The following is a 25,587-nucleotide window of genomic DNA, read 5'->3' on the forward strand; positions in this document are numbered from 1 at the left end:
CCTTTGCATTTATCTGATGGCTGGATTCACTATTTATTTTGCAGATTTTATATACTGCATTGTAAGATTTCTATTGTAAGGAGCTCAAAGTACGCAGATAAGAAGAGAAAGCATAGGAACATATTGCATTGCAAATGCTCATTGTCTGTACACAATAAAATAACGATACTTTAGTATAAATATATACTATATAATATGATATATCTATGCAATATAGGTCTACCATATACTATTTATATATTTCATATGTCACATAATTGGTTTTAGAACATCTCAGCCTCTGTCTTGTGTGATTAAGATTGGTCCTCTCTATGAGTCCTACCTTTTAAAACTCAAGTACTCTCTGCAGGACTTTTACTTGTATTGGTGTATTTTCAATTACTTTCCAGGACTGGTATTAATAAGAATCTATCTATCTATCTATCTATCTAAGGCAGTGAATTGAAGACTTTTTTTAATATATGTAAGTACAAAACATTGCAACAAGTATTTAAGCAGTGGTACATATACTCAAGTAATGTACTTAAGTACAATTTGTGTGAGAGTGTTTCCATTTCCTGCTACTTTATACTTCTACTTCACCACAATTCAGAGGTAAATATTGTACTTTTTACTCCACTACATTTATTTGATACCTTCAGTTAGGCTACTTTGCAGATCCAGATTAATAATACAAAATTCTATCAACAAATAAATGATGATGTATTATTATGACTTTATTGATCTATTCACAAGCTACCTGTCAGTATAAGCTAGTGAAAAGCTGCAACAATAAAGTAATGTGTATTTCAATGCATCAATAATTATAATTCAATAATATAATTACAATATTTTGAAACGTGCCATTCTGCATCAGGAATAATTTGGTACTTTAAATTTGGATGCTAGTACTTTTGTACTTTTACTAAAGTAAAATTGTACTTGTAACAGAGTATTTCTACACTGTAGTGGTATTGCTACTTTTATTTAAGTAAAAATCTGAGTACTTCTTCCACCACTGTTTAAAAGTGACTTTGAATGGGGTGTAGGCATGGATGTATTAAGAGAAGGAGAAGAAGGGTGTAGGTGGATCTGGGATCATTCAGACCACTTGGGGGACTCGGGTATCCCAGTCCCAGATCAGGAGGAGGAGCCTCGGCGGAGGAAGTAGCTCCACAGCTTGGCTGTGCGTGTGTGTGTATATGCATGTGTGTGGAGCACTTCCATAGTGAGTGTCGCCAACCACTGGATTGTTAAAACGACAACCAAAAGACATCCTCGGGAGGAAACCACACGCGGACTCGCTCTCGAGGATTATTTTTTTGTATTTCTCCCACCATCGGTACAGGTTAAAGCCGTGCAACCGGTCCAGAAGCGAGCATTATGCATTCAGACTGCAGGCTGCTATGGGCAGAGCGGTAATGGTGGGCAGGGGACCGACAGGGGCCGGGGTTCTCGTCCTGTCGATTCTCATCATTCTCACCACGGAAGGCTGTCGAGCACAGAAAGGTTGGTGCCACACAGCTGCGGTGACAACTGGAGGAGCAGAGTGTGTAACAACCGCAGCGACATGCGGCCATGCTGGTTTTTAAAGCGTGAACACGGATGTTTTAAGTGTTTAGAGATGATCGTAAGGCAACGGTACATTGTTATTGTCCTCCAAACTTAAAACCTACCTTACATGGCCGTGTGTACGTGGAGTTCCGCTTAGTTTACACCGAAACGCCGCCGCCCGTCACTTTGAAAGACGGGTGTAGTAATACCAGACAAACCGGTTCTAAAAAAAATTTAGCTTGTGAAGGAATAACGGCTGCTTGGTTAATCAGTTGCCTGCTGAATTAACGTGTGGCTTTAAGTGATTTGTTAAACGTTTAAAGTCACAGTCTATCACTTATTTGCGTTTCCCGATAAGATAGCTACCTTTTAAATTGCCTGTTTTTTTTAATGGAGTCTGGGTTTAAGAGACAACAGCACACTTAGGAGCTTTAGGCCTTTTTTTCTCCTTCCAGGTAGCCCATGTATACCCAATATACCGTGAACGTACTACTACAATCACGGCAAGCTCAATGTGTTTGGTTGTTGTCGGTTTATTTTACACCACGTTGCACCTAAATACGAATATTTAGTAGTTTTTTTGGAGCCCACAGCCAACCTCAGGTGGTGAGAGATTGGGGGTTGGGGTAGCAGTGGGGGTATGACTGTAAACACGTGGACACAGTAACTAAATTCTACATGAATTATTACTGTTTTTCACATGAAGAATCTTGTGGTATTTTGTGTGATGACATAAATCTTTTGAGTAGGTCTGATTGATGATGAAACAGTAGGGTAGATTTTAGTTGTATTCTGGTTTGTTTTTCAACAACAACATCAGGAAGGTAATCTGAACTCCTGTGAATGCCATAAAGTTGCTCAGTATTTGTGAGTCAGAGTTGAGGGAAGCAGCTTTGTTTTTGTCCTGTCCATCTGGATAGTGTCCACTGAGAGGCTCTTGCATAACTCCAGGCCCACAGAACATCCACTTAGCACCATGAAGCGTGACTGAGTGTTATCTTCCACAGCATCAACACACACAATGTCTCAACTTTCTGACAGCTCAGAGGACACAAAAGCAAACGTAGCCTTTAAAAATGTCTGTGGTCATACTTTTTTTTGGTAAAATTGAATTTAAGATGCGTTCAATCATCTTAAACTTTAAGTATGTGGTATGACCATAGGTATGACTAATTATTTCAGCTCCAATCCAAAGCAATTTACAGTTGTCTCCCACCACATTCACAGTCAATTGGGGGTTGTGTCTTGCTCAAGGACTGCAAAACAAGAGTTGAACCACCAACTCCGATTTATGGCTGAAATCACTCTGATCATCATAATTATTTGTTGTATTAAGAAACATAAACAAATCTGCAAATATACAAAACTGTGTCAAAGAAAAGAAAGTAATGTTTGGATTTATTACACTGCCTAATCCCTGGCTGTGTGTGCTAAAGGAAACTAGTGTTGCTGATGTAACATTTATAGATGCACTAGGACAGGCACTGTTCTCTTAGATAGATCCCTCTTAACAGATGGTAGTCTTAGTGGAAAAATACAAGAACCTTATAGATATAGGTGGTGTTATTCTATATTTTTCTTAATTGTCAGCTAAACTTGCATGACAATAGTCTGTGTCTGGTATTCAGTATTGAAGACATACATCTTTTAAAATGTAACAAAAAAAAGGCTAAGTAATTTCTTAAAACAGCTTCATTGTATTATTAAGAACTTATTTGTTGGAGACTATTTTCAGCTGTGGATTACTACACATTTACCATAGCGGGACTGTGTATTTGGGATTCACTCAAAATAAACTACAGTGCCTACTGTATGTGTAGTTTGTTGTAATGAAGGAACATGTCCCCTAGTGTGACAGTGTGGCTCAGTGGTTGTTTTTGACAACAATGGAGGTCTGTGGCTACACATGGATCAATTAATTGTTGGTTTTGGTCTTTTCATGGGATCTGTTGACAATAAGAACAGCTCCAGCGGCATACTCAAACCGTCTGCTAGTAGACACACTAGGACACACACAGGCTAATGAACAGTGTTTCAATTTGCATATTTTTGGTGATTATTTGTCTCATAAATCTTGAGTCAAATGAAACTCTTCTGGTTCGTCTTTCCTGTTTCCACCCTGTGTGTGCATTTATTAGCGGTATCCTTTCCCCCCTCCCCTGAAACTCAGTGTTTGTGTTGTCCTGCAGGTGATGGCTGTGGCCCCAGTGTACTTGGCCCCAGCAGTGGGACTCTGTCCTCTCTGGGTTACCCGGGGACATACCCGAATAACACAGTGTGTGAGTGGGAGATCAGCGTGCCCCGTGGCAACAGGGTCCACTTTCACTTCGCCGAGCTGGACATAGAAGACAGTGACTGCCAGGTCAACTACCTCCGCCTCTACAATGGCATCGGACCCGAGAGGAGTGAGATTGGTGAGAGTGACGACCAGATACTAGACTGGACTTGAACTGAGGGGGGGGGTGCATTTCTTTCCAAAACTGACAAAATTCAACATTCACACTCTTCTTTTTTTTTATTTATTCTTTACACAAATACCAATTGCAACCCTCTCTAGGATGACTTACCTTTCACTCGGCCTTCAAGCATGGGCGCTCAGAACAACTATACACACAACCACAACCAACCTGGCCCATAGCCATCTCCCAATCTGTATGCATATCATTAGCTTCTTCACTGTCTATGTTTACATGCACAGAAGGAATTCGGTTATGTCAGGACGTATTACGATTTACTATTATACGTATTTACTGTGAAACCTGCATTACGTAGAGGCGTAAACAGACTTCCTCCATGACCCCAAACATGCTTTTGAACCAAGGTTGTAATATTTATAATTTTATTAAAGATATATGACTGTGCAGCCTGAAGAGATACTTAACAGATCTTAACAAATGGCTCCAGTTAAGCTGTGGAAGCAGACTTCCAGGAAGAGTTTATTATTATAATTTTCAGCATTAGTCCGACTGCATTTTTGAGTTAACCTAATTAATTGAGTTTCATAAGCTTATATTGCTTGCATAATTTTCAGATGCCATTGAGCAGGATGTGTGTTTTTTCTTTTTTAATTTACACTAAACATTGAAATATTTTGGATACAAGGGCAAAGAGAAAATCATCGCTTTCACCCCTTTGCACTGTTTTCACTGTAATACTTTCTCTGTCCAAAGTATTTGTTTACACAGTGATTTAAAAAAAAAATCAAGCGGCTGCAGAAAGTTGACAATACCGGGTTACTTGAGTGCATGTAAACGCAGTGAAAGACATAGGCCACATGATTAAGCCTACAGTCACAATTGGTCTCATGCCAGAGTGCTGCAGGGCACACTTCCAATAAGAGGTGCCCGTAATAAAGATTAAGCTAAATATTAGACCTACAGATGCACAGTTAATACAAAACAAGCTGTGGATGAGGAATTTACCTGGCCAGTTTAAAATTTGTATGGTGGAAAAAGATGTCCGCTTAAATAAATTGGGGAAAATGTTTGATCTGATTTCTTTTAGTTTGTTTCAGGTGATTTGAATGAATAAAATGGGACATGAGTCCAAAATTATTTCTTGAAATGCTCTAGGGGTAAAAGTACACTCTAGGGTATCTGCAGGATTTGAAAATTGAAAAAAACATTGAATTTAGGAATTAGTTTCCTCAAGAAAAGGCCTTACAAGGTATTAAAAAGTCATGCATTGGGACAAAAGTCTTGTAAATGTACTCTTGCCTGCCATTAGCCCAGTTAGTTACACCAACCACTAAACAAGGATTCTTTAGACACTAAAACCTAATATAGCGTTTTGTTTTGTTCGATTTGTTGTTGTTTATGTTAATAGGCTTAAACTAAATAGGCTTGTATAACCAGACGCTCTTCTCTGTCCTGTACTTCCTGTGTCTCATCCTGTGCTTTTTAATAGTGAAGTACTGCGGTTTGGGTCTGAAGGTAAAGGAGCTGATTGAGTCCACTGGCAACCAGGTCACTGTCCAGTTCATGAGTGGGACCCACCACACTGGACGTGGATTTTACCTGTCCTACTCCACCACCGAACACGCAGGTAACAAGTTCTTAGCTCACTCCACCTGTCTGTGTGTTTACTGTAGGTCCCAGCCTGCAGGGCCAGGGTAATGGTGAGCTTATTTACGTTTCTGTTTTGGCCCTTGGTATAAGAGCTGCTTTGGAAACTGTTTGTTTCATTCTGCACCACCTCCATAGTTTTGTCTCTCCATACGTCAGCTTTGGATTCAGTAAAAAACACTCTTGTCTGTAGCTTGCCCACTGTGCAGTTGGGGGTTTTCTGAAGGTTCATAGTCGAAGGATTTGTAGAAGTTCCTGCATCCATGTTTCAACCTGTGCTAGGATGTTTTTTTCAAGTTGAAACCTCTACCATGTGCGCTTATTTGGTAACATAAGTGTACTTTAGGTCTTAGTTCTTATATGTGTGGTGGTATTACAGTGGCCTGAGGTGAAACATAAAAGAAATCATGCTGACATGTAGCAGGTATTGTTTATAATCCTGACAGAAATGTGTTTTTTTTTTTAGGTGAGATGGAGAGTGAAAACTGTAAACTACTCTCTCTGTTTGGGATCTGTTTGTGTTGACTGCATCTTGGATCAGGTCTAGTTATTCTTGGGTAAATTAGGATCAGGTCTGACTGTCCTCAAGTTCCCTTTAGATGAATTCAATGCAATTCCATTCAATGCAACTTTATTAATCACAAAGGCAATTTGATTTAGGCATCTTTTTTTTCATTTAGGCAATTACTTAATGCATGTTGGTTTTAAGTAAGTTTTCCATTGGTCCGTTTTGACCCCTGAGAATTTCTAACCCACATTTCAGGAAACGCAGCATGATGTGTTTTAATAAAATGCTTTTGTATTTTTGTTTAGTTAATGTTTTGTCCAGTGTTGCTGTTCTTACATGCCGGGGCCAACATAAACTACTGGAGCCAAGATGATATACATTTCCAATTATCTTGTTAGCAAACAGTGTCTGCAGCTCATAAAAAAGAGTAACAGTTTTTAAAGATTACTTAAAAATGGAGAATTGTGTCTGCAGCTCTGTGATAACAGTGCTTGTGGCCAAATAAGAGGAGCATTTACAACGTGGTGTCTGCTCACCATTGCAGAGTGTATTTAAACACAGAAGAGATAAAGAGCTGGTCTGATGTGAATGGTATTTTCTAATCAGTCTCATATCTGGAAGTCCAGCTGCAGTGTGCAGGGTCGTCATGCGAGTGGGCATCGGCCATCCTCTCAAATTATCGTTTCCCCCCCTTTTAATGTGGGAACAGATGGTATTAAATACAGACGGGTGGCACCAGCAGATGTGTTTATATAACCTTGACTCAACCGTCAATGTGTCTGAGTCTGAGTTTTGTCACATTGCAGTTTTACAGTTCTACATGTCTAGGTGAAAATGGTGAATTGTTGTTTTATTGTTACTGTATTTGTGGTTTTAGTAGTTTTTTTTACTTTTGGTAAAAGATAGCAGAGAGGGATAGAGGAGAACAAGGACAGCATGAAGCCATTTGAAAGGAACAGTAACAAGAAGAAGTGAAAGTAATTGAGAGAAATGGAAAGTAATAATATTTTGTGGTTTTATATTAAGACTAGAAACTGTTAACCTTTCTTTATTGTGATATCATAGTATCGAAGGAGTGTGTGATGAAGCCCCTTTCAGACACACATCCCCCTGTTGATCTGATGGCAAATGAACTTGTTTGTCTCGTCTGTATCAGCGCCTTTTACCTAGAAGTCACAATGGCAATCTTACCAGTTCGGTAGAAACATTTCCCTATCACTTTCAACACGTCTTAAGTCTGAATTGAATGTCGTCAGATTAACACCTTGTTGCGCCTTCTAAGATCACTGTAGTACATTTATTATCTCACTCACTATCTCTTATGCACAAAGAAAATAAAACAATACATTTTGATAAACTAACAGTGAATGAGACAATTTAAAGTTCTTTAGGAGGAAATTCTCATATCAGATCAGTCCTATAATAAAAAGCAGTGTTTCCTTTAGGATTTTATTTAGCAGTGGGGGCAGGTCTGTCCGAACAACAACCCAACTGGACGGGCCCAATAACCTCTGAATAGTTATACTTGTTATTAAATTGCAATGTGAGCGGCAGGATCATTTAAAAGGCAACCGCGGCTACATTTTTTTGTACAGCCCTATTTCTGATACCGTGGTGGCAGAAATTTTGCCATGGTGGGCCGCCACTACAAAATCAACATAGAGGACACACTGAAAAGATATTACATTTACAAAAAAATAGACCAGAGAAAAGCAGCAAATTTTCACGTTTTGATATGCTGGACCGAGAAAATCTGGGCATTTGTTTTCTTGAGTAATCACTGGAATGAATAATCAGCCATCAAACTGGGACATACAGTACAGATGACACAGAGATCTCTCTGAAGCCACAATACACTGTGCCAATGCATCATCTGAGTTTTGGTACGTTTTACAAAGACAAACGGCAGACTTCTCTAATCAGTGTTTCATGTCTTTACACAGATGACCTCAGAGGACCTTTGCATAAATAAAACACAGTGGAGAAAATGGTTGATGTCAGATATGATCAAACTATAAGTCAAGTCTCTTTCTTGTCGCCACCAAACTTTTGTACATGGCAGCTTCATAATTGATGTTTAGACATAAATCCGCAGGCACAAGAATATTGTAGCTACTGTATGTTATAGTCTGAACCAGATTCTTGAATGCATTTTATCTTAAATAAGAATGTTGTTGTAACTGTGTGATTGTAATTTTAGAAGGACGTGCTTTGTCATGTGGAACATTTTCAGATAAACAGATAATTGAAGCCACAAGAAGAGGGAGGGCAGTGACGTGTGTGCAGGAGAGTAATATTTCTGTCTGTGTGGTCATCTCAGTATGACTGAATTACATTGAAAACAACAAACAACTGATGTGTGTTTTTTGACGAGCGTAGGAGGACAGTTTGCACAGCTAAGTAAATCCGTCACCATGGCGACATGCGGTGGTTAGGGGGGTATTAGTCAGTTTGACTCACTGGTTGGTTTCCTAGATAAATGGGCCTTTTGATAATGTGGCGGAGACTCACCGAGACTGACCACCACCGCAGGGGTTACATAGAGTTTCCAGCAGTCCACATCATCCTGTTGGACATATGTGGTGTGTCTCATCACTGACTACGTTTACATGCACATAATATTCCGGTTTTTGCCCTTACTCCAAAAAAGACGATATTCCGACTAAGCTTTAGATGCCTAATGAAAATGAATATTCCACTAATATTTCCTGTTTATGTGCGGGCGTGCAAAATAGAATTATTTCAGATTTTTAAAACTGGCAGCGGACACATTTGAACTGTGCGAACACAGGCTCCCTCTTTCATTTCTTTAAAGGAACACGCCGACTTATTTGGACTTTAGCTTATTCACTGTAACCCCCAGAGTTAGACAAGTCGATACATACCCTTCTCATCTCCGTGCGTGCTGTAACGCTGTCTGACGCCCCCAGCATTAGCTTAGCCTAGCACAGATCATGCAGGTAACTGGTTCCAACTAGCCGACTGCTCCGAATAAGTGACAAAATAACGCAAACATGTTCCTATTTACATGTTGTGATTTGTATAGTCACAGGGTGTACAAATAATGCCATGATCACCAGTCACGTTCGCTACTAACTAGCTATTCACATTGGTTTTGTTGACTGAAGTAACTGTGCTTTTCGGTGTTGCGCTAATCACACCGCCCAAGTAGCAGTGCTTCCACTTTCTGAGAATATAGTTCCCACTTAGTATACGGTTAGAATATGGCTGTGTCTCATGTGACCTTATTATTTGTACACCCTGTGACTATACAAATCACAACATGTAAATAGGAACATGTTTGCGTTATTTTGTCACTTATTCGGAGCAGTCGGCTAGTTGGAACCAGTTACCTGCATGATCTGTGCTAGGCTAAGCTAATGCTGGGGGCGTCAGACAGCGTTACAGCACGCACGGAGATGAGAAGGGTATGTATCGACTTCTCTAACTCTGGGGGTTACGGTGAATAAGCTAAAGTCCCAATAAGTCGGCGTGTTCCTTTAACCACCTTCTTGAAAAGTTTGGTGATGCAATGTTTGCGCATATCCAAAAACCTGTTGATATCCAAATCTTTCATAATGATTAAAAGTAACCGTTTCTCCTACCGAACAGAAATGTCGGCTTTTCTTTTGGGCATGCATCTCTACTGCAGTCTTGCAAACTGTTGGCTAGTTGGTTTGTGTACAACAACCATAGCAACGCACAGAGCTGACCATAAGCTTTAAACAGGCAAAAGGCTGTAAACTGTTGCAAACTTCGGTAAAACCCATAATTGAGATGCATATTCCGAATGCGCTGTATACATGTCCAAAGAATGCTTCTAAAACCTGAACAATACCGGCATACACCCACATGTCTTACTAAAATGCTATATTCAGAAAAAGGCCTTATTCGGAATATCCAAACGGAATATGCTGTTTACATGACCCGTTTCAAATTCGGAATAATGTCTTATTTGGAATAATAGTGGAATATTAGTTTGCATGTAAACATACTCACTGAAACACTCATGTCATTTAGTAAGGAACCCCCAAACACACACCCACACACATGTTTGTGTTGTCGGACTTTAGGACATGTGTTTGATGTTGAGCTGAACAAAAAGTCAATTGTGAATATTTTCATGTATGATACTAAACTTAATATATCATCGGGTTTTTAACTGTTGGTCAGTTTGAATGTGTCAACGTGGGCTTGTTTTCTGACATTTTATCAACCAAATGGATTCAGATAAACTTGATCGATCACTTCAGCTTTAGAAAATAATTAGAGCTGAAAGGATTAGTCGAACAATCGATTAGAAAAACAATCAGCAACTATTTTGAGAATTGATGAATCGTAAAGGTGCAATATGTAATACTGACAGCTAGTGTTTAAAATAGTTACTGCAGTACAAATTCAAAATACTGGAGAGAGTTGTCTCCCCCGCCCCCTCCTCCCCAGACTCGAAGTTCACGGAGATTGCCAGGCTGAGACCGCAGCATCCACAACAATGTTGCTAGACAATTGTCTCACATAGCCAGACATGACTTCACAGCACACTGGAGTAGCTAACGTTAGATGCTGGCTACATTGACAGTCATAGAAGCCAGTGCTCATGCAGAGCTCTGTACCCAACTGACAGAGACACTTTTTTGGCTTAGAATTACGGTAGGAACTACTAAAAACACAACAACCTTGCCGTCCTCTCCACCCAACGGACAGACACACTTCCTGGGCTTAGAATTATGGTAGGAACCACTAAAAATAACACTACCTTGCCGTCTTCTCCACCTGACTGAACACACTTTATTGGCTTAGAATTACGCCAACAATCGCTAAACACACTGCAAACTCATGGCCCTCTCTTCCCAATTTATAGTCCCCCTCTCTTGGCTTAAAATAACTTGTGCCCCGCTTGCCTGGTCCTCCGGTAACGTTAGCAGTTAACAGGGTTAGCATGGCGGCGTTAGCCAGGACCAGTCGGGATCACTTTACTGGCTGTGTCTCAATTTGTTTTTGCGAGTAACCAACTCGGGTACTCTAGCAATACAATTCAATGTGAGTACACAAATGATGAAATTGCATAAAATGCCCGTCCCTTGTAGCCGGAATTAGCCTGAAGCTAATGCTTACCTGTTCAGGAGGAAATTAGCCAACTCAGTGTCCTTTTGGGCTCGAAGCTGTCTCCATCTTTCAAATACATCTCCAATATTTACCCGGGGTTTGTAACGTCTCTGTTCACGCAATTGTTAGAAACATGCTGTTTTGTTTTAGGTTGGGTAGAATCTATCTACGTTGATCTCATTTGTTTGTTTGCTGCTTTCATGGCTGTACTAACATTACAGCTGTAGCACGCTGGGTTTACGTTTTTACAGGTATATCTGGCAACCTGGCCTGGCTGTCAAACTGGGCAGTTGATAACAAAACACAAACAGAAATTCCGTCACGGAACGGAAATTTCAAAAGGACAAAATACTGGCATTTGCATTGTTGCCAGAAAAGATAGTATTTCAATTTAGCATGTTACCTTAATATCTGATGACGCATTGGGGTCATTTTTTGATTTATTACAGTAAATAAATTAGACATTGCACAAGCAAAAATGGTAAAAATAAATAAATTAAAAGCCAAACCTTTTTTTCAAATGTGAGGACTTTCTGCATTTCTCTGATTTATGTTGAATATTTTTGTGTTTTGGTTTTTCCCTATTTTGTGACATTTTATAGTCACCAGATTAATTTATAATTTAATCAATAATGAAAATAATTGTTAGTTGCTGCCCTAGTTGGAAGAATTACTTTCAGTCAAGCTAATTGTAAAATCCTTCTGTGGGACAATCTGCCCAATTTTGACAACTACTCTTCATTACTTTAAATACTTTAAATACCAGATAATTAAATACAATTAATTACCTGGAAGGGTTGGAGGTTGTTGTGCTGCCAGAGAGAGAGAGAGAAACGGATAGAGAAAGGCGGGGAGGGGTTAGCAGGAGCGTGCAGAGAAACTTGTTCTGACATTCTTTGTTTGTCTTTTGCAGATCTAATCACCTGCCTGGACAAAGGGACTGATTTCCCCGAGGCAGAGTTCAGGTAAATAACGTTTTCATTTGTGCAGTTATCTTAGTCCGATATATTGATTGTGTGTCTCTTTCTTCTTAGTAAATACTGTCCAGCAGGCTGCTTGACATCTACCGAGGAGATTTCTGGAACTATACCTAATGGATACAGAGAGGTGAGCACATACAGTATGCATGTGTTTTTCTTTTTGTGGTGTCCTCTGCATTAAATTTCCAGGTGAGTCATGGTGCCCTGTGGTCTCGTGCTGTTTGGTCACGGTTACCCCACAGGATCCACCAGACTGTCAGCATTTGCTTACTCATGTTTTCATGGCTTTGCTCCATTATTTTTCTCTTTTTGCCGCCATCCATTACTTTGCTGCAAGTCTGCACATCTTTCCGTTTGATTCCTCTTTTTCTTCCTTGTGTAAACGTGCCTCTGGTCCATGGTATGCGAGTCCTGGACTGATGACCTCACAGCACCCCCGCTGCGCGTGAGGTCACGGGCGCCGAGTCTCTGGCTGATGACTTCATGCTCGGAGCTCTGGGTTTTGTTGAAGGGAAAGAGGGAGGGAGGGGTGTTGCTGGCTGATGGGAGGACAGGGAGGAGTGTTGGGGTGTGCTTCAGGGAGTGAGGTGCCCCACAGGAACAGAGGAGGGGCAGGGTCAGCGGGTGAAAGGGAGGTGAGATAATAGTTTGGCCGAAAATAATAAGCCTCTAATCCAGTCCAGCTGCAAGAGGGCGCTGAGCAGAGCTGTGTGTTGAGTGTGCGAGACAAAAAGCTGGAGAATGAGTCAGTGTGAGGGATAAGCTGCATCTCACTTTGTTTTGTTTTTTTAATCTGGTGTTTCTTACTGTGATCCATGTACTGGTTTCTATATTTCCACATCCCACATATCATACGTTTCATGTGTGTTAGTGTGGTTTCCTCTGTTGGAGGCAGGGTGCGGCGGTTTTGGGGCAAAGCTTTGTGTTAGTGGTTTGGTATGGCGCTCTTTAGGAAGTGGTGTGTGTTTTTGGGAAGTTTAAGAGTCACAGGGCATGTGTTGATTGCTTGTGGCAGCATTTGACTGCTGTGCATGTGTGTGCGTGAATACATGTGCTTGTCACTCCATTGGTCACCAGAGTTTTCCCACAATCTTGTCCACTGTGAATTCCAGTGTGGGTATTTTCCAGTAATAAAATTCCACCTCACTCAACCAGCTGTTCACGGGAAGAAAATCATGACCAGAGTGGAATCAGAGTTTTTTTTTTGTCCATTTTTCAGTGATGTGGCAGCAGGTTTGGACAGGAATGCAGCCAGCAGTGAATCATTACAGTCAGTACCCCTCAGTATCTTCTCTACAGAGAAGTGACCTCATGCTGACTCATCTTTTTTCTTTTTTTTATCTGCCACTGTCTGAAGGTTAAGAGCTTGTTCTTTGTAATCACACTGACAGCACTGTCTGTTCCCGCACGAACTCCCCTGCAAACGCTCCTAGTGTTTTAGGAACTCTGCAGCTTCACCTGCATTTCCACCACAGATACTTAGCTCCAGTTTTGATTTCCACAAAAAATCTTTATGTGCCAAATATTTTAACTCAAAAAATCCAGAGGTATCACTCCTGAAGGGTTAGGGGTGGACGATGAATATATCGATATTGGATATATATGCCATGGTACATTTTCTGTAAAATAGTTTGGCTGTACTGCAATTACTTGTTAGTTATTGTCAACATACATCTATTATCTGCAAGCTAATATAGCTGGCAGATTTATTGGTCTAGCTCTGAAGATAACCAGACAAGAATGATTGGTTCAGCAAATTTTAGCTCATTGAATTCAAATCAAGCTACTGTAGTTAATGCAAAAATGGTATGGGATCCAATATGACCATTAAGCAATCCTGACCATTGATTTACAACTTTGCCCACAATGGTCTTAACACCCACCCACGCGCATGTTTAGCATTCACTCAGGCTGCGAAAGTAAGCACTGGTATCAACATTTGGACTTGGGGTGGGACTTTCTTGTAATGTTGTTGATGTTAAAGCAAAGTTAAGCTTTTGGCGATGTCCCTTCCTACTCCGGTACGTCTTACACAAAAGTATATTACAAAGAGTAACACAGTGACCGTGTTGTTTTGTCTCGTGCAAAAAGTGTTTTAATCAAAGTCGTGACTTTTAATCTGTTATCAGTCTAATTTGCCTAATATTCCCAGTTCGTCAGATGTGGGGGGAAATAATTGGCTTTAGTTTGTTGTAATGGAAATAGAAAAGTGCATAACCAGCATACCTTAATCTCATCTCATCTTTCCGTTCATTCTGCAGTCCTCTCCTGTGTGTGTGGCAGCCGTCCATGCAGGTGTGGTGTCCAACGCTGTGGGAGGGAGGATCAGCGTGGTCAGCAGCAAAGGCATCCCTCACTACGAGGCCACACTGGCTAACAATGTCACTTCCACTGGGTAGGAGAGTGTTCGTTGTGAATCTTAGATCAATTAGAATCATATGTTTATAAAAAAAAAAAAAAACACACACAATGCAAGAAATGGTTGAAAATCATATTGTGAAAAATACTTGTGGTTTATTGTTTTTTTTATTATTTTAAAGGAGTCAAAATCCAGGCAATTTTCAACGATTATCAATATAAAGTCTCAGATGTGATCTATGTTCCTCTTATTCACTTCTCTCCTCAGAGGAACTTTGTCCAACAGCCTCTTCACCTTCAAGACCAAAGGTGAGTTTTCTTTTTTTCTGGAGCTGTAATAATTTTATCCTGTAAATGTAATTATTATGTCAGCATCTGTAATTTCGAATTGAGTGTAAATCTGGCTGTAATGTCCTAATGTCCGTTATTTTTATTAGTCTGCAGCACAAAATCTGGAGTAAATTACTTGCTGTTTTTTTTTTTTTTTTTTTTTTTTCAAATGCTCACAGTTCAAATTTGATTGATGTTATAATCTGACTCTACATTTCTAATGCTGCTAAAGGAATTACATACAAACTTTTAAAATATATTAATTAAGGCCTTTTTAAATCTTTCAGTTTCCTAAACATTTTCTAGTGTTATAATGATGGCCTCTCTGTGCTTGCAGGCTGCTATGGAACGCTTGGTTTAGAGTCTGGTGGCGTTGCGGATACTCAGCTGTCTGCTTCGTCTGTGTGGGAGTGGAACAACATCATTGGTCAGCACAGTGAGTGGGCGCCATCAGGGGCACGTCTTAAAAAGATGGGGCTGCCATGGGCATCTTCTCAGAATGACCAGCAGCAGTGGCTGCAGGTCGATCTCAAGAGGGAGAAGAGGATCAAAGGTACACGACTACATACTGTACATTCATATTCAAACAAACACTCTCGCTGAAATTACTAAACACTAAAACCACTTTATTTTAAATTGACTGTAAGCCTAGAATAAGGCTCTCTAGCAAATGCTCCCTTATGTTATACCACACCTATAATGATTTTTAGTTGTGTTAGCAGCATGACTCTAGGGATGGAAAGGTCAGTAGGTCAGGCCACTACTTTGGTCCAGACTGAACTATCTCAACAACTATGAGATGGATTGTCATGAAATGAACAGACATTGATGGTGCCCAGAGGAAAAATTCTTATGAATCTGGTCACCCCCTGACTTTTCCTCTAGTGCCAGCAGCGGGTTATTTTTGGCTTTTAGTGCAACATATGGATGGCATGGACTGGCATTACATTTGGTACAGACGATCATGCTCCCCTCAGGATGAATAATAATCACTTAGTGGATCCCCTGACTTCTCATCACCATGATCTGGTCAAAAATGATAATTTGTCTAATGCTTGACCAAACACCTTGGCTTTGTGTTAAGTGCTAATAAACACATGTTAGCATGCTAACATGCCAAACTAAGATAGTACAATGGCAAACATGCATGCTGACATTAGCATTTAGCACTGTTGCTGAAGTACAGCCTCACAGATTTACAAGCAAAGCGTTTAAACTTTAAGTGGAGCCAATTGTGCATTATCTTAATGTTCCTACTCATCTAGGTATCATCACCACTGGCTCCACCCTACGAGAATACCAGTACTATGTTACAGCCTACCGGGTCGTGCACAGTAACGATGGCCAGCAGTGGTACATCTACAGGGAAGCAAATTCTACACAAGACAAGGTAATACATGCAATCAATAAACCCCATTGGCGCAACAATTACGTCATGGGCTTTTAGTTTGTTTTCCTTCAAATTAGTGCAAATGGACTAAAATATGTCGCTTTAGAAGGCTGCAGGGGCTCCTACTTGGACTGTTTCCATAGCAACTGGTATTGACTAAGAGATGTTTATGGCAGGAAATGATAGCAGTCAGTGCTTTGAGTTAAGTGCTGTGGTAGACAAGCCAGGACACTTGGGTATTAATAATAAATGGATATGGATTTAGTGGCTGGGTTGTTGGGATGGAACTGCTGTCTATGAGCTGCTTTCTGCTGGGATTGTCACAGGCTCTTATTGTGTGGAGGAAAGTAGTTATTAGCTTGCCAAGTTGGAAAATAATCACCTTTTTATAGTGCATTTGTTTGTTTGGAACTACTACTACTGGGCTACAGTTTGGTTTAAATCTTTGGTACAATTAAGATAGTTTGTTCTCATTTTATGTTAGATTTTCCAAGGCAACATCAACTACCTGCATGAGGTGAGGAATAACTTCATTCCCCCAATTGAGGCCCGGTATGTGAGGATAAAACCAACCCTATGGCACCAGAGAATTGCTCTTAAGTTGGAGTTGCTTGGCTGCCCAATAAATGCAGGTAGGTGGAAAGGGTTGCTTCGTAGATAAACAAATATCCCTACAAAGAGAATTATAAGTTCCTACTCAATTCTAACTTTTCTGTCCTAAAAATGTTTTTGACAGGTTGGCCGAAACCAGAGCCGAGGTCAAGGTTGCCCACCTCTCGTCATACTCCACCTCCTGTGGGTACAAAACGCCCCCCTCATCTTGGCCAAACCACACACACCCCAGACATCAGAAACACCACTATGCCTCCTCACACTGGCAAAGGTGCGTCATATTTTTTATTTATAAAAAGCTTGTTTGATCCCTAATAGAGACATTTGTCATCTGATGTTTATCGTCATATTTCTGCTACTAGATGTGGCGATGGCAGCAGTTCTGGTGCCTGTTTTGGTCATGGTTCTGACTGCTCTCATCTTGATTGTGGTTTGTGCTTGGCACTGGAGGAACAGGTATGCATTTTCATTATCATGCAATAAAAAAATCCCTTTGAAAACTTTAGTTTGACATTATTTTTCTCTCTTCGTAGGAAAAAAAGTTCTGAAGGAACATATGATCTCCCTCACTGGGACCGCACAGGTATGTAATCTGGCTGCAGCACAGGCCGATAGGTCTGTATGAGTTTCGGTGGTGCAACTCAGTGTATCTCATTGTGCTTCTGCTGCAGACTGGTGGAAAAGCATGAAGCAGCTGTTGCCCTCCAAGATGGTGGAGACCGAGGATTCAGTTCGGTACAGCAGCAGTGAGGTGGGCCGGCTAACAGGGAGAGGTGCTGTACCCAGACTACATGCTGAACCTGCAGGTAAATACTGTACATTGTGACTGTTCAAGTCACAGTGTTCGCCTTTGGCTCTTTTCCTGCTTCCAACGTTAGCTACATGATTGCTGGATATACCAAACTAACTTTTCTTCACTTTCCTGGAGCATCGCGACTGTTGTGTGGAATAAGGTTGGTTGGCGAAGAAAAGGCCCTACGCCTTTCAGTGTCTATTATTTCGTTAAGAGGAAACTCAATAAAAAGCCATTTGCCAATACTATATAGTATTAAGTTGCTGTGAGCTGTAGCCTACATTCAGCACTTCTAAACGGAGGCAGAACATAACATCGGGTTAATTAAGTCTACTGCTAACTTACAACACAAATAACATTACCGTCGCCAAACCTCTCTCTCTCTACATACACATATATATATACACACACACACACACACACACACACACACACACACACACACACACAGTGCATGGCACTATCTTTGTGGGGACCCGTCATTGACATAATGCATTTCCTAGCCCCTTACCCTAACCTTAACCATCACAACTAAATGCCTAACCTTAACCCTTACCCTCACCCTAACCATAACCTAATTTTAATTCTAACCCTAATCCTAAAACCAAGTCTTAACCCTCAAACAGCCCTTTAAAGTCGTGGGGTCCAGCATTTTGGCCCCACAAAGCTGTCCGGACCCCACAAGTATACTGTATTCCCGGTTTTTGGACCCCACAATTATAGTTAATCAAGAACACACACACACACACAGTCCGGTTCTGGTGGTTGATGAACGCAGATATGTGCCGATTAGCTCTCTTATGGGCTGGATGGCTAGCGCACTGCCATGATTGACGCCAATGTCTGATTACTCCACATTTTCATTGTGATATTTTGTGATTACATTCTGAATCTGCAGCGTTCCCTGTCAGGTAAGTCAGTAGTATGCTATACAGTGGAGTTGCATATGAAGTGGTTTGGGGTCCTTCTGTAACTAATTTTGGGGTACAATTTGGTTTTGAAGAATTCTACAAGCAGCAATACCACAGGCCAAGCAATCGGCCCGTTCCAAACAGGCACATTTTCAACGGGCACTGTACTAGTTAATTTAATATGACATTACAGCCATCAATTGTTGCACAGTCTCGCATTGCCAGACCTTCCTACACAACGCTGCAGAGGAGGGTCTGGCTAGTCCACAAAGCATTCCGGGATTGGTAGAAAAACGTGCTGTGGTTTATTGGCATTTCTTTAAACCAATCACAATCGTTATGGGCGGTGCTAAGCGCCGTACAGAGCCCCAGTTCCACTGCAAAATAGCCTCAGGAAGGAACCTGTTTTGGTGTAACATTCAAAAGTTGTTTTAGTCGTGGAACAGAAAACTCAGATTGGACAGATTAGTCTAGCTAGCTGTCTGGATTTATCCTGCAGAGATCTGTTAACCATTAGTCCTCATAAATCCACTGGAGTTTAAAATTCCAACACAAAGAAAGCGGAACGAAACGGACATCCGGCCGAAAAGAGCATAGACTAGAACTGTTATGCATACAAAATTGCGTGAAAACAAGGAATACAACTGTTTTCATGTATTTAACATGGCTAGTCTATGAGGTAAACACCAGTAATATTTATGTTGACTGAAAATCTTCTATAAGGAAGGAAATGCAAAGTAATGTTTCTCCACAGAGTTTTGCAGGCCTAACTAGTAACTGATGAGCAAAGGTCAGAATTCTCTAAAAAGAGCTAGCTTTGACATTACAACCCAACACTAGCTTAAGTTTATTGTTTACTGTTATATGTTATGGCGTGATTTAAAAAATAAATAAAAACCTGGATATATGTTAAGTTTGGCATCTGTGATACAAACAATACAGGGACCTGTTCATCAAAACATTGCTTTGCAGTGCAGGAGTAGCCACAACCTCAATAAGGTACCTTCTTTATGGTAAGATCATGGATGTTTTTGAGTGTTTGTAACCTATAAACTGTTAGATTATTAATTATTAATACACTATGACATGCTCTTTTTTTCAGAATATGCTCAGCCCCTGGTGAGTGGTGTTACGACTTTAGGTGCCCGGTCAACCTTTAAACCAGATGAAGGGCCCGATCCAGGATACTCAGATCCTGACCTGTACGACGCTCCCATCTCACCAGATGTGTACCACGCTTATGCAGAACCCTTACCAGCCTCGGGATCTGAATACGCCACACCCATAGTGGTTGATATGGGATGCCACCCATCAGGGGGCTCCTCTTTGAACCAGCCTTCCACGGTGTGTAGTTTCATGGGTGCCAGGCCGGCCTCCCTGCTCACGCAGACAGACAGTAGCCATTCAGGGAGGACGGCTTATGATACACCCAAGAATGCCACTGGACAGGTCACACCCACTGAGGATCTGACCTATCAGGTACCTCAGAGTAGCACTCAGAAGCCAATGGGAAAGAGCTGAAGAGCCTGAATGCACATAGCCTTAATCTGCCCCAACACAACCCAACATACAAAGATAAAGGGTTGTTAACGGAGGAGGTGGAGGTGTGAACCTGTGAGCCCTGGAGCTTGGGCTCCATTCTTGAATGAACACTACCTTAGCTTTAGATTCATCTGGAGATGTCTGTATTGCTTAAACGATTCTGCATGGCCACAATCTGCTTGTGTAGTGCCATTACAGTCCTATCACTGAAACCACATAGATGAATGTGTTAGCGCCAGGTGTGAGAGGCGGGAGGTTGGAGGGATGGATTGACGGAGGGAGGATGAAAAGGAGAAAGCTGACTACTAATTGATAAAGACTTTGTCCCTGTTCTGTGATCCTAAGTAGTTCTTGCATTTTGTTAAACTGTGATTTCCATTATTTTTCTGTTACATACTGAACTAACTGAAATGTACCTGATGATTTACATTCATCAACTCTAAAGGGTTCTCTTACGGAATGAACTGCATGTTGCATTAAGTACCCCACATCCACAGTCAATGAATTCCTCCTTTCTAGAGAAACTCTAGTTTTCCATGGTACGTTTGTGTCTTACTTTGTATAAAAAGCATGACTTGAAATTGTGTATAGTTCTAGTAATCCCATTACTGCAAACCTCTCAGATGATTTACTGATATTTATTTTTATTTCACATCCTGCTGATGAGGAGAAACTCTTATTGAAACTAGCCCACCACTACCCTTACTGATTACACATCAAAGAATTGTGGTTGCACTGTTGTGGACACCTTAATGACAATAAGTAGTTTTTGTTTTTAACCTTGTCAGAGATGTTGTATGTTAACTTGAAAAGGCTGATCGGGAAGATCAATCCATTGAACTTCACAAAGAGAAGATACTTTTTGTAATATCGAAGACCAAATGTTGCCTCTTTCTGTTTATGCAATGTTAATTCACAACAGAAGCAACTTTCACAATTGTGACAACAGCGCAAGTTTAGCCAAATAAACATTAAAGCAGTTTTAATGTAGGGAAAAAAAACCATTTGTTGATATCCTAGCAAACAAAAAGGTACAGAGAAAAGAGGCAAATGGGTTAAATCTGTTACAGCTGATAATTTCATAGTTTACTGCGTGTTTGTCCTGAACTTTAAGATGTTATGCGTGCATCATGGTGATTGTCTCGTGTTTAATGAGCGTTTGATCTGTCCTAACTGCATTTGAGTGTTCCTTTCTTGTATCAATGTGCATCAACATCTGTATGTGTAGTAAGCTGTTTCGATATTTCAGTCCTGTGTGTTTTAGTTTTGTTTAGTTTTCGGACAGGTTTTGATGCGGCTTATAGTTGTATTATAGGATGTGTTCAGTCATTGTCTGGAGCACCAGTTAGACTGCATTCCTCTCCTGTCCCACCTGTGGTACTAATCTGACCAAACACTCTGCCACACTGTGGCAGCAGTGCAGATGGAGAAAAATGGAACAAGCTGCTTTTATAACTTTACAGAATAGCAACCTCACCTGGTTGAAGGTGTTATTCACACAGCTGTGCCACCGATTGTGCTCAATAACCCAAGGCGATCTACATCAGAGTTTTGGTGCTCCCTGGTCACAGAGGGATTGTGTTTATGTGGCTCTCACTGATTGTATATAGAGAAATAAAAAGTTTTTAAAAAGGAAATGTTTTATTACTATCTTCAGCTGTTGTCATAACAATATTACAGACATGTTAACATACATATGTTAGCATGGCTGTAGACTCTTGTATTGTGCTATTAAACATTCATTTTCAGCATTGGCACTGGCTCACCATTGTGCTGTAATAACCTGTATCCACAAATTACAATTTAGCTTAATCAGAATTACAGGGTTTGTCTGACAGTTGGCGTTCTGCATTTTATTTTTATAAAAAGTTTAGTTTTTCCACTTACCATTCACTGAAACAGGAAATGCAGCCTTAACACCACAGTGACTGGATTTTAATTCATTCTTAATGTAATAATTATAATATATCATGTTAAATTACAGTACATGAACAAAATGGTGTGTATTTAAAGAATGCAAAGGTTCAAGTAAAATTATCACAAAGAAAGCTTGAAGCCTGTGCTAACACCCCTAGCTTTCAGTGTGTTCTTTAGAGCAACATAAAAAAAAACGTGGGTCATTTAAATGCCAGGGAAGGTCATTTTCCAGATGTCAAACTTAATTCTTCATTGGTTCTCCAACACATGAATTTGCTTTAACCATTCTCCTTCATGTGCTTGTATCAATGTTCTTGTCATTTCAGATTAGTTGTCTCTTTAACACAACTCCAAAGTAGCACGACAATTATCATTTTCAGGTGCTTGTGAGATTTTCACTCCTCAGCCTCCGAGTGCACGTCTTACTCCTTCATTCTTCCAATCTTTTTCCATTTTTCCCAAACTTCCACCATACCACAGTGAGAATGATGGCTATCAATAGGATCAGGCAGCTGGTTACGAGGTAAGCAATGGGCAGGAAATGGTTCTGACCTCCAAACCAGGTCAGCGTGGTCAGCACCACTTCCTTTCTGCCTCGGAAGTACTGCACAGGGAAGTCTGGAAAGGCAGATGTCAAGGCTGAAAATAGGTGATCACAAAGAGAAGCTCAATGGCAAATAGCCGGCCTGTTGTCTTAAAGTCCCTGTGTTAAACTGTTTATTAGCAGATAAGACAAAGGAAACTAATGCACACAATAGGACATGTGCCCACGCCAAAGTTCCCATGAAAGACATCTCTGATAGCAGTGAAAGGATACTGTACGATATGTTGATGGTGTAATTCCCTGCAGGCAGACCCTTAGTAAAGGGCTGTTTGGCTCTGTATAAAACCCCATAGAGCTTCTTGAAGTTGGGGAAGGCTGCCTCTCTCATCCATATGATCAGGTCATCATTGATGAAGCCGTTGTTGGTCGGGTCGAGGAGATCAAGCTCGTACACAGGCTTTTGCCAGTACAGAGGCCGTGCTGTGCCTATGTAGTAATCACAAATCAGACATTATGAATGATACTGGTTTTTATACTGTTTTTGTGTTTCATTAAAAGGTTTTATCCTTCATTTACCTTCAAATACTTGAGCCAGGGTCATGTTGTCATTCTTTGGGTTGCGGTACTTGACATTTTTGTCCGTGTACCAGGTGATGCCCTTCCGTAACAGAGGGACCGGAATTGAAGGACCACTGGAACCATGATAGGTCAGAGTGAAGGTGTCTGGGAGAAAAGATGCGAGTTAAGAGGCCAGTGTGAGTGGGAAATAAAGTTGAGGATGGATGTGATGATTGATGTGTGTGTTATGAGTGGTGCGTACCATTGAAGATGCTGTTGGCCACAGCCCCACAGGGGGCAATGGGGAGACCATTTGGGTCTTTCATAAATGGCTCGCAGTATGAACTCGGGTTCTAGTCAGGAAACAAGGTTAATGGTGAAACTCGGGAAGATAATTTTGCAATACAATTTTACATTTAATCATGTACTGTACTTCAGTACAGTTTTAAGGTACTTGTGCTTGGGTATTTTTTTTAATACTTTTTACTTCACTATATTTCAAAGAGAAAAATGGTACTCTTTACTCCACATTTAGGACAGCTGTAGTTTGTAATTACATTCAAGATTCAGGTTTTACATGCAAAACGTGATCAGTTTACAATATATGATTTTTTTTATATATATTATACTACAACAGTATATAAAGTTGGTAAAATTAGCTTCATCTCCTCCAACTACAAGTTGAACAAGCTATTAGCACAATCATTTATCAGTAATAATTAAACAATATTAACACTAGGGGGCCATTCTGTTGCATAAATGCTACTTTTACTTCTGATACTCCAAGTACACCTTGCTGTTAATACTTATGTACTTTTACTTAAGTAAAATACTTCCTCCACCACAACATCAAAAGGCAAACAAATCAGTGTACTATTTCAGTTTCAAACAAGCTATCTGAGGGCATTTATTGTCGGTATTTTATGTCGACATAAAATACTGACTAATAATAAATAATGAGTCTAAACAATGTTATTGTGATAAAATAAAGCTACCTTTAAGTTTGTCTTCCTACCAACCATCTGTGCATCATCTCTGGAGTCCATGTATCTGCGGAGGTTCTGATGGAAGTTTTGGAGGCCATAGTAGAAAAAGACATCTCCCTGGAACAGCAGCAGGACACATATCATCAGCAGAGATGTGCTTGTCAGGCTGAATTCTGTATTTGACTGACTTTAATATTTACAGGATGGACCAGAAATAAAAGCACTGCAAATGGAGCTTGGATATCGAGTGTGAAAGTTAATACTTGACCTTGGAATATAGCAGTTTTACAGAATAATCTTAACTTACGGTCCTCTTAGAAGCTTTTTCAGAGCTTTCAACCATACTTACATTACTAGGTGTCTAGCAAAGGCTTGCAAGTGAACCAAAAGTTGATATTGCTTTGTCACGCTATGTTGTCAAACTTACCTTCAATGCTTTCTTAATGGGAAACACAACTGTGCAGGTGCAGATTTGGGCTGCATTGCTCACATTTTTACGCTTTTCAAAACACATGTCACATGTCCCCGCCTCGGTGTAGTCCAACTGAAAAGACAGGAGTAAGTTAATTAGAGTAGAATAAATTGCAAATAAACTGTTACTGTTTACTGAACTCAAAACACACCCGTGGATCTTTCCTCTCTTTGTCACTCCCTTTTTTTATTGCACAAGAGGGCATTCGGTCTCTCACACACACACAGTATTAAACTACAAATATTTCCACATATTAAAAAAAATAAATAAATACTATACTACTATATTTAGCAATACTAAATAAGCAAGTGCAATTTTCAGAAACAACCACACTCACCTTTATTTCCTGTGTGCTCTGCACTGTAAGAAGCAGCCATACTCCCAGCAGCATACATATCAAAGCCATTAAGTAGAAGAAGGGCAGCACAGTGGTAGCTGTTAGCATGGGAGACCATGCAGGTAACCTCTGCTGTTTGAAAGCTGAGTTGTCTGGCCTCCGAGCCAAGGGCCCAGACTTGCCCTTCACTTTGCCCATGAGAAGGACCTTCGGTTACGAACAGAAGAGGAACTCAAACAGCTGGAGATCCAGAAAGTGTGTCAGAGAATGCGCTGCTCTATCTTCTCTTCCGGTTCTTTTTTTCAGTGATATCTCCCTGCGCACACACACAAACACTCTGCTTGCCAAGAGATTTTCCCAGCAGGCCTTGCAAGGCGGGGGAGACTGTTGTGGCCTGTTACTTATTAACCACAGTCCTTTACTTAACTACCTCTTTCTGTTTTCTGATGCTTCCATTTTTCTTTGTGGTTACATTGTGCTTCCTTCCTACGGCAAACACAGGTTCCTTTTTATTCACGTTAACATGACACAGACGTGTATTTTATACCTTTATTTTAATTTGCTGTCAGAGATAAACTGTTGGTTTTGATCCCCCTTTGTGCTGCATCCCATCCTTTATCAAAGGATGTGATGATAAATGGGACTT

The 25,587-nt window shown here is 40.5% G+C and overlaps 2 protein-coding genes across 3 annotated transcripts; one reads left to right on the top strand and one right to left on the bottom strand.

Annotated features, from left to right (window-relative positions):
• The first annotated feature begins 1,105 nt into the window (after positions 1–1,105).
• Positions 1,106–21,764, top strand: dcbld2 (discoidin, CUB and LCCL domain containing 2). The gene is made up of 15 exons (XM_031293664.2): positions 1,106–1,488; positions 3,723–3,947; positions 5,440–5,577; positions 12,125–12,176; positions 12,246–12,318; positions 14,453–14,586; positions 14,818–14,858; positions 15,217–15,432; positions 16,145–16,269; positions 16,754–16,901; positions 17,006–17,152; positions 17,244–17,337; positions 17,415–17,464; positions 17,553–17,687; positions 19,688–21,764. Exons 1-15 carry the CDS (start codon positions 1,386–1,388, stop codon positions 20,104–20,106), a joined length of 2,100 nt encoding a protein of 699 aa, XP_031149524.1. The 5' UTR covers positions 1,106–1,385; the 3' UTR covers positions 20,107–21,764.
• Positions 21,748–25,286, bottom strand: tmem30c (transmembrane protein 30C). 2 transcript variants are annotated; one of them, XR_004104008.2, is made up of 8 exons: positions 24,942–25,285; positions 24,560–24,676; positions 24,142–24,249; positions 23,409–23,499; positions 23,165–23,311; positions 22,862–23,074; positions 22,393–22,662; positions 21,748–22,360 (listed from the first exon to the last, which is right to left on the bottom strand). XR_004104008.2 is itself a non-coding variant. In XM_031293681.2 (7 exons), the coding sequence occupies exons 1-7, from the start codon at positions 25,137–25,139 to the stop codon at positions 22,475–22,477; spliced, it is 1,062 nt and encodes a 353-aa protein (XP_031149541.1). In that variant the 5' UTR covers positions 25,140–25,286; the 3' UTR covers positions 21,748–22,474. The 2 variants fall into 2 exon arrangements, 1 of the variants encoding a protein (XP_031149541.1); XM_031293681.2 differs by having other exon boundaries at positions 21,748–22,662; positions 24,942–25,286.
• Between the last annotated feature and the right edge of the window lie 301 nt (positions 25,287–25,587).

Source organism: Sander lucioperca, chromosome 8 (genome assembly GCF_008315115.2).
Source record: "Sander lucioperca isolate FBNREF2018 chromosome 8, SLUC_FBN_1.2, whole genome shotgun sequence".
Taxonomy (NCBI): Eukaryota; Metazoa; Chordata; class Actinopteri; order Perciformes; family Percidae; genus Sander; species Sander lucioperca.

Bases quoted from the DNA above. Each gene is read 5' to 3' on its own strand.
- dcbld2 (XM_031293664.2), top strand. From the start codon at position 1,386: ATGGGCAGAGCGGTAATGGTGGGCAGGGGACCGACAGGGGCCGGGGTT. The intron at 12,319-14,452 runs GTGAGCACATAC...TTCATTCTGCAG, and splicing joins TACCTAATGGATACAGAGAG to TCCTCTCCTGTGTGTGTGGC. The intron at 17,338-17,414 runs GTATGCATTTTC...CTCTCTTCGTAG, and splicing joins GCTTGGCACTGGAGGAACAG to GAAAAAAAGTTCTGAAGGAA.
- tmem30c (XM_031293681.2), bottom strand. From the start codon at position 25,139: ATGGGCAAAGTGAAGGGCAAGTCTGGGCCCTTGGCTCGGAGGCCAGAC. The intron at 23,500-24,141 runs GTAGCTTTATTT...TTTCCTGACTAG, and splicing joins GTAGGAAGACAAACTTAAAG to AACCCGAGTTCATACTGCGA. The intron at 22,663-22,861 runs GTATCCTTTCAC...CTGCCTTTCCAG, and splicing joins CACCATCAACATATCGTACA to ACTTCCCTGTGCAGTACTTC.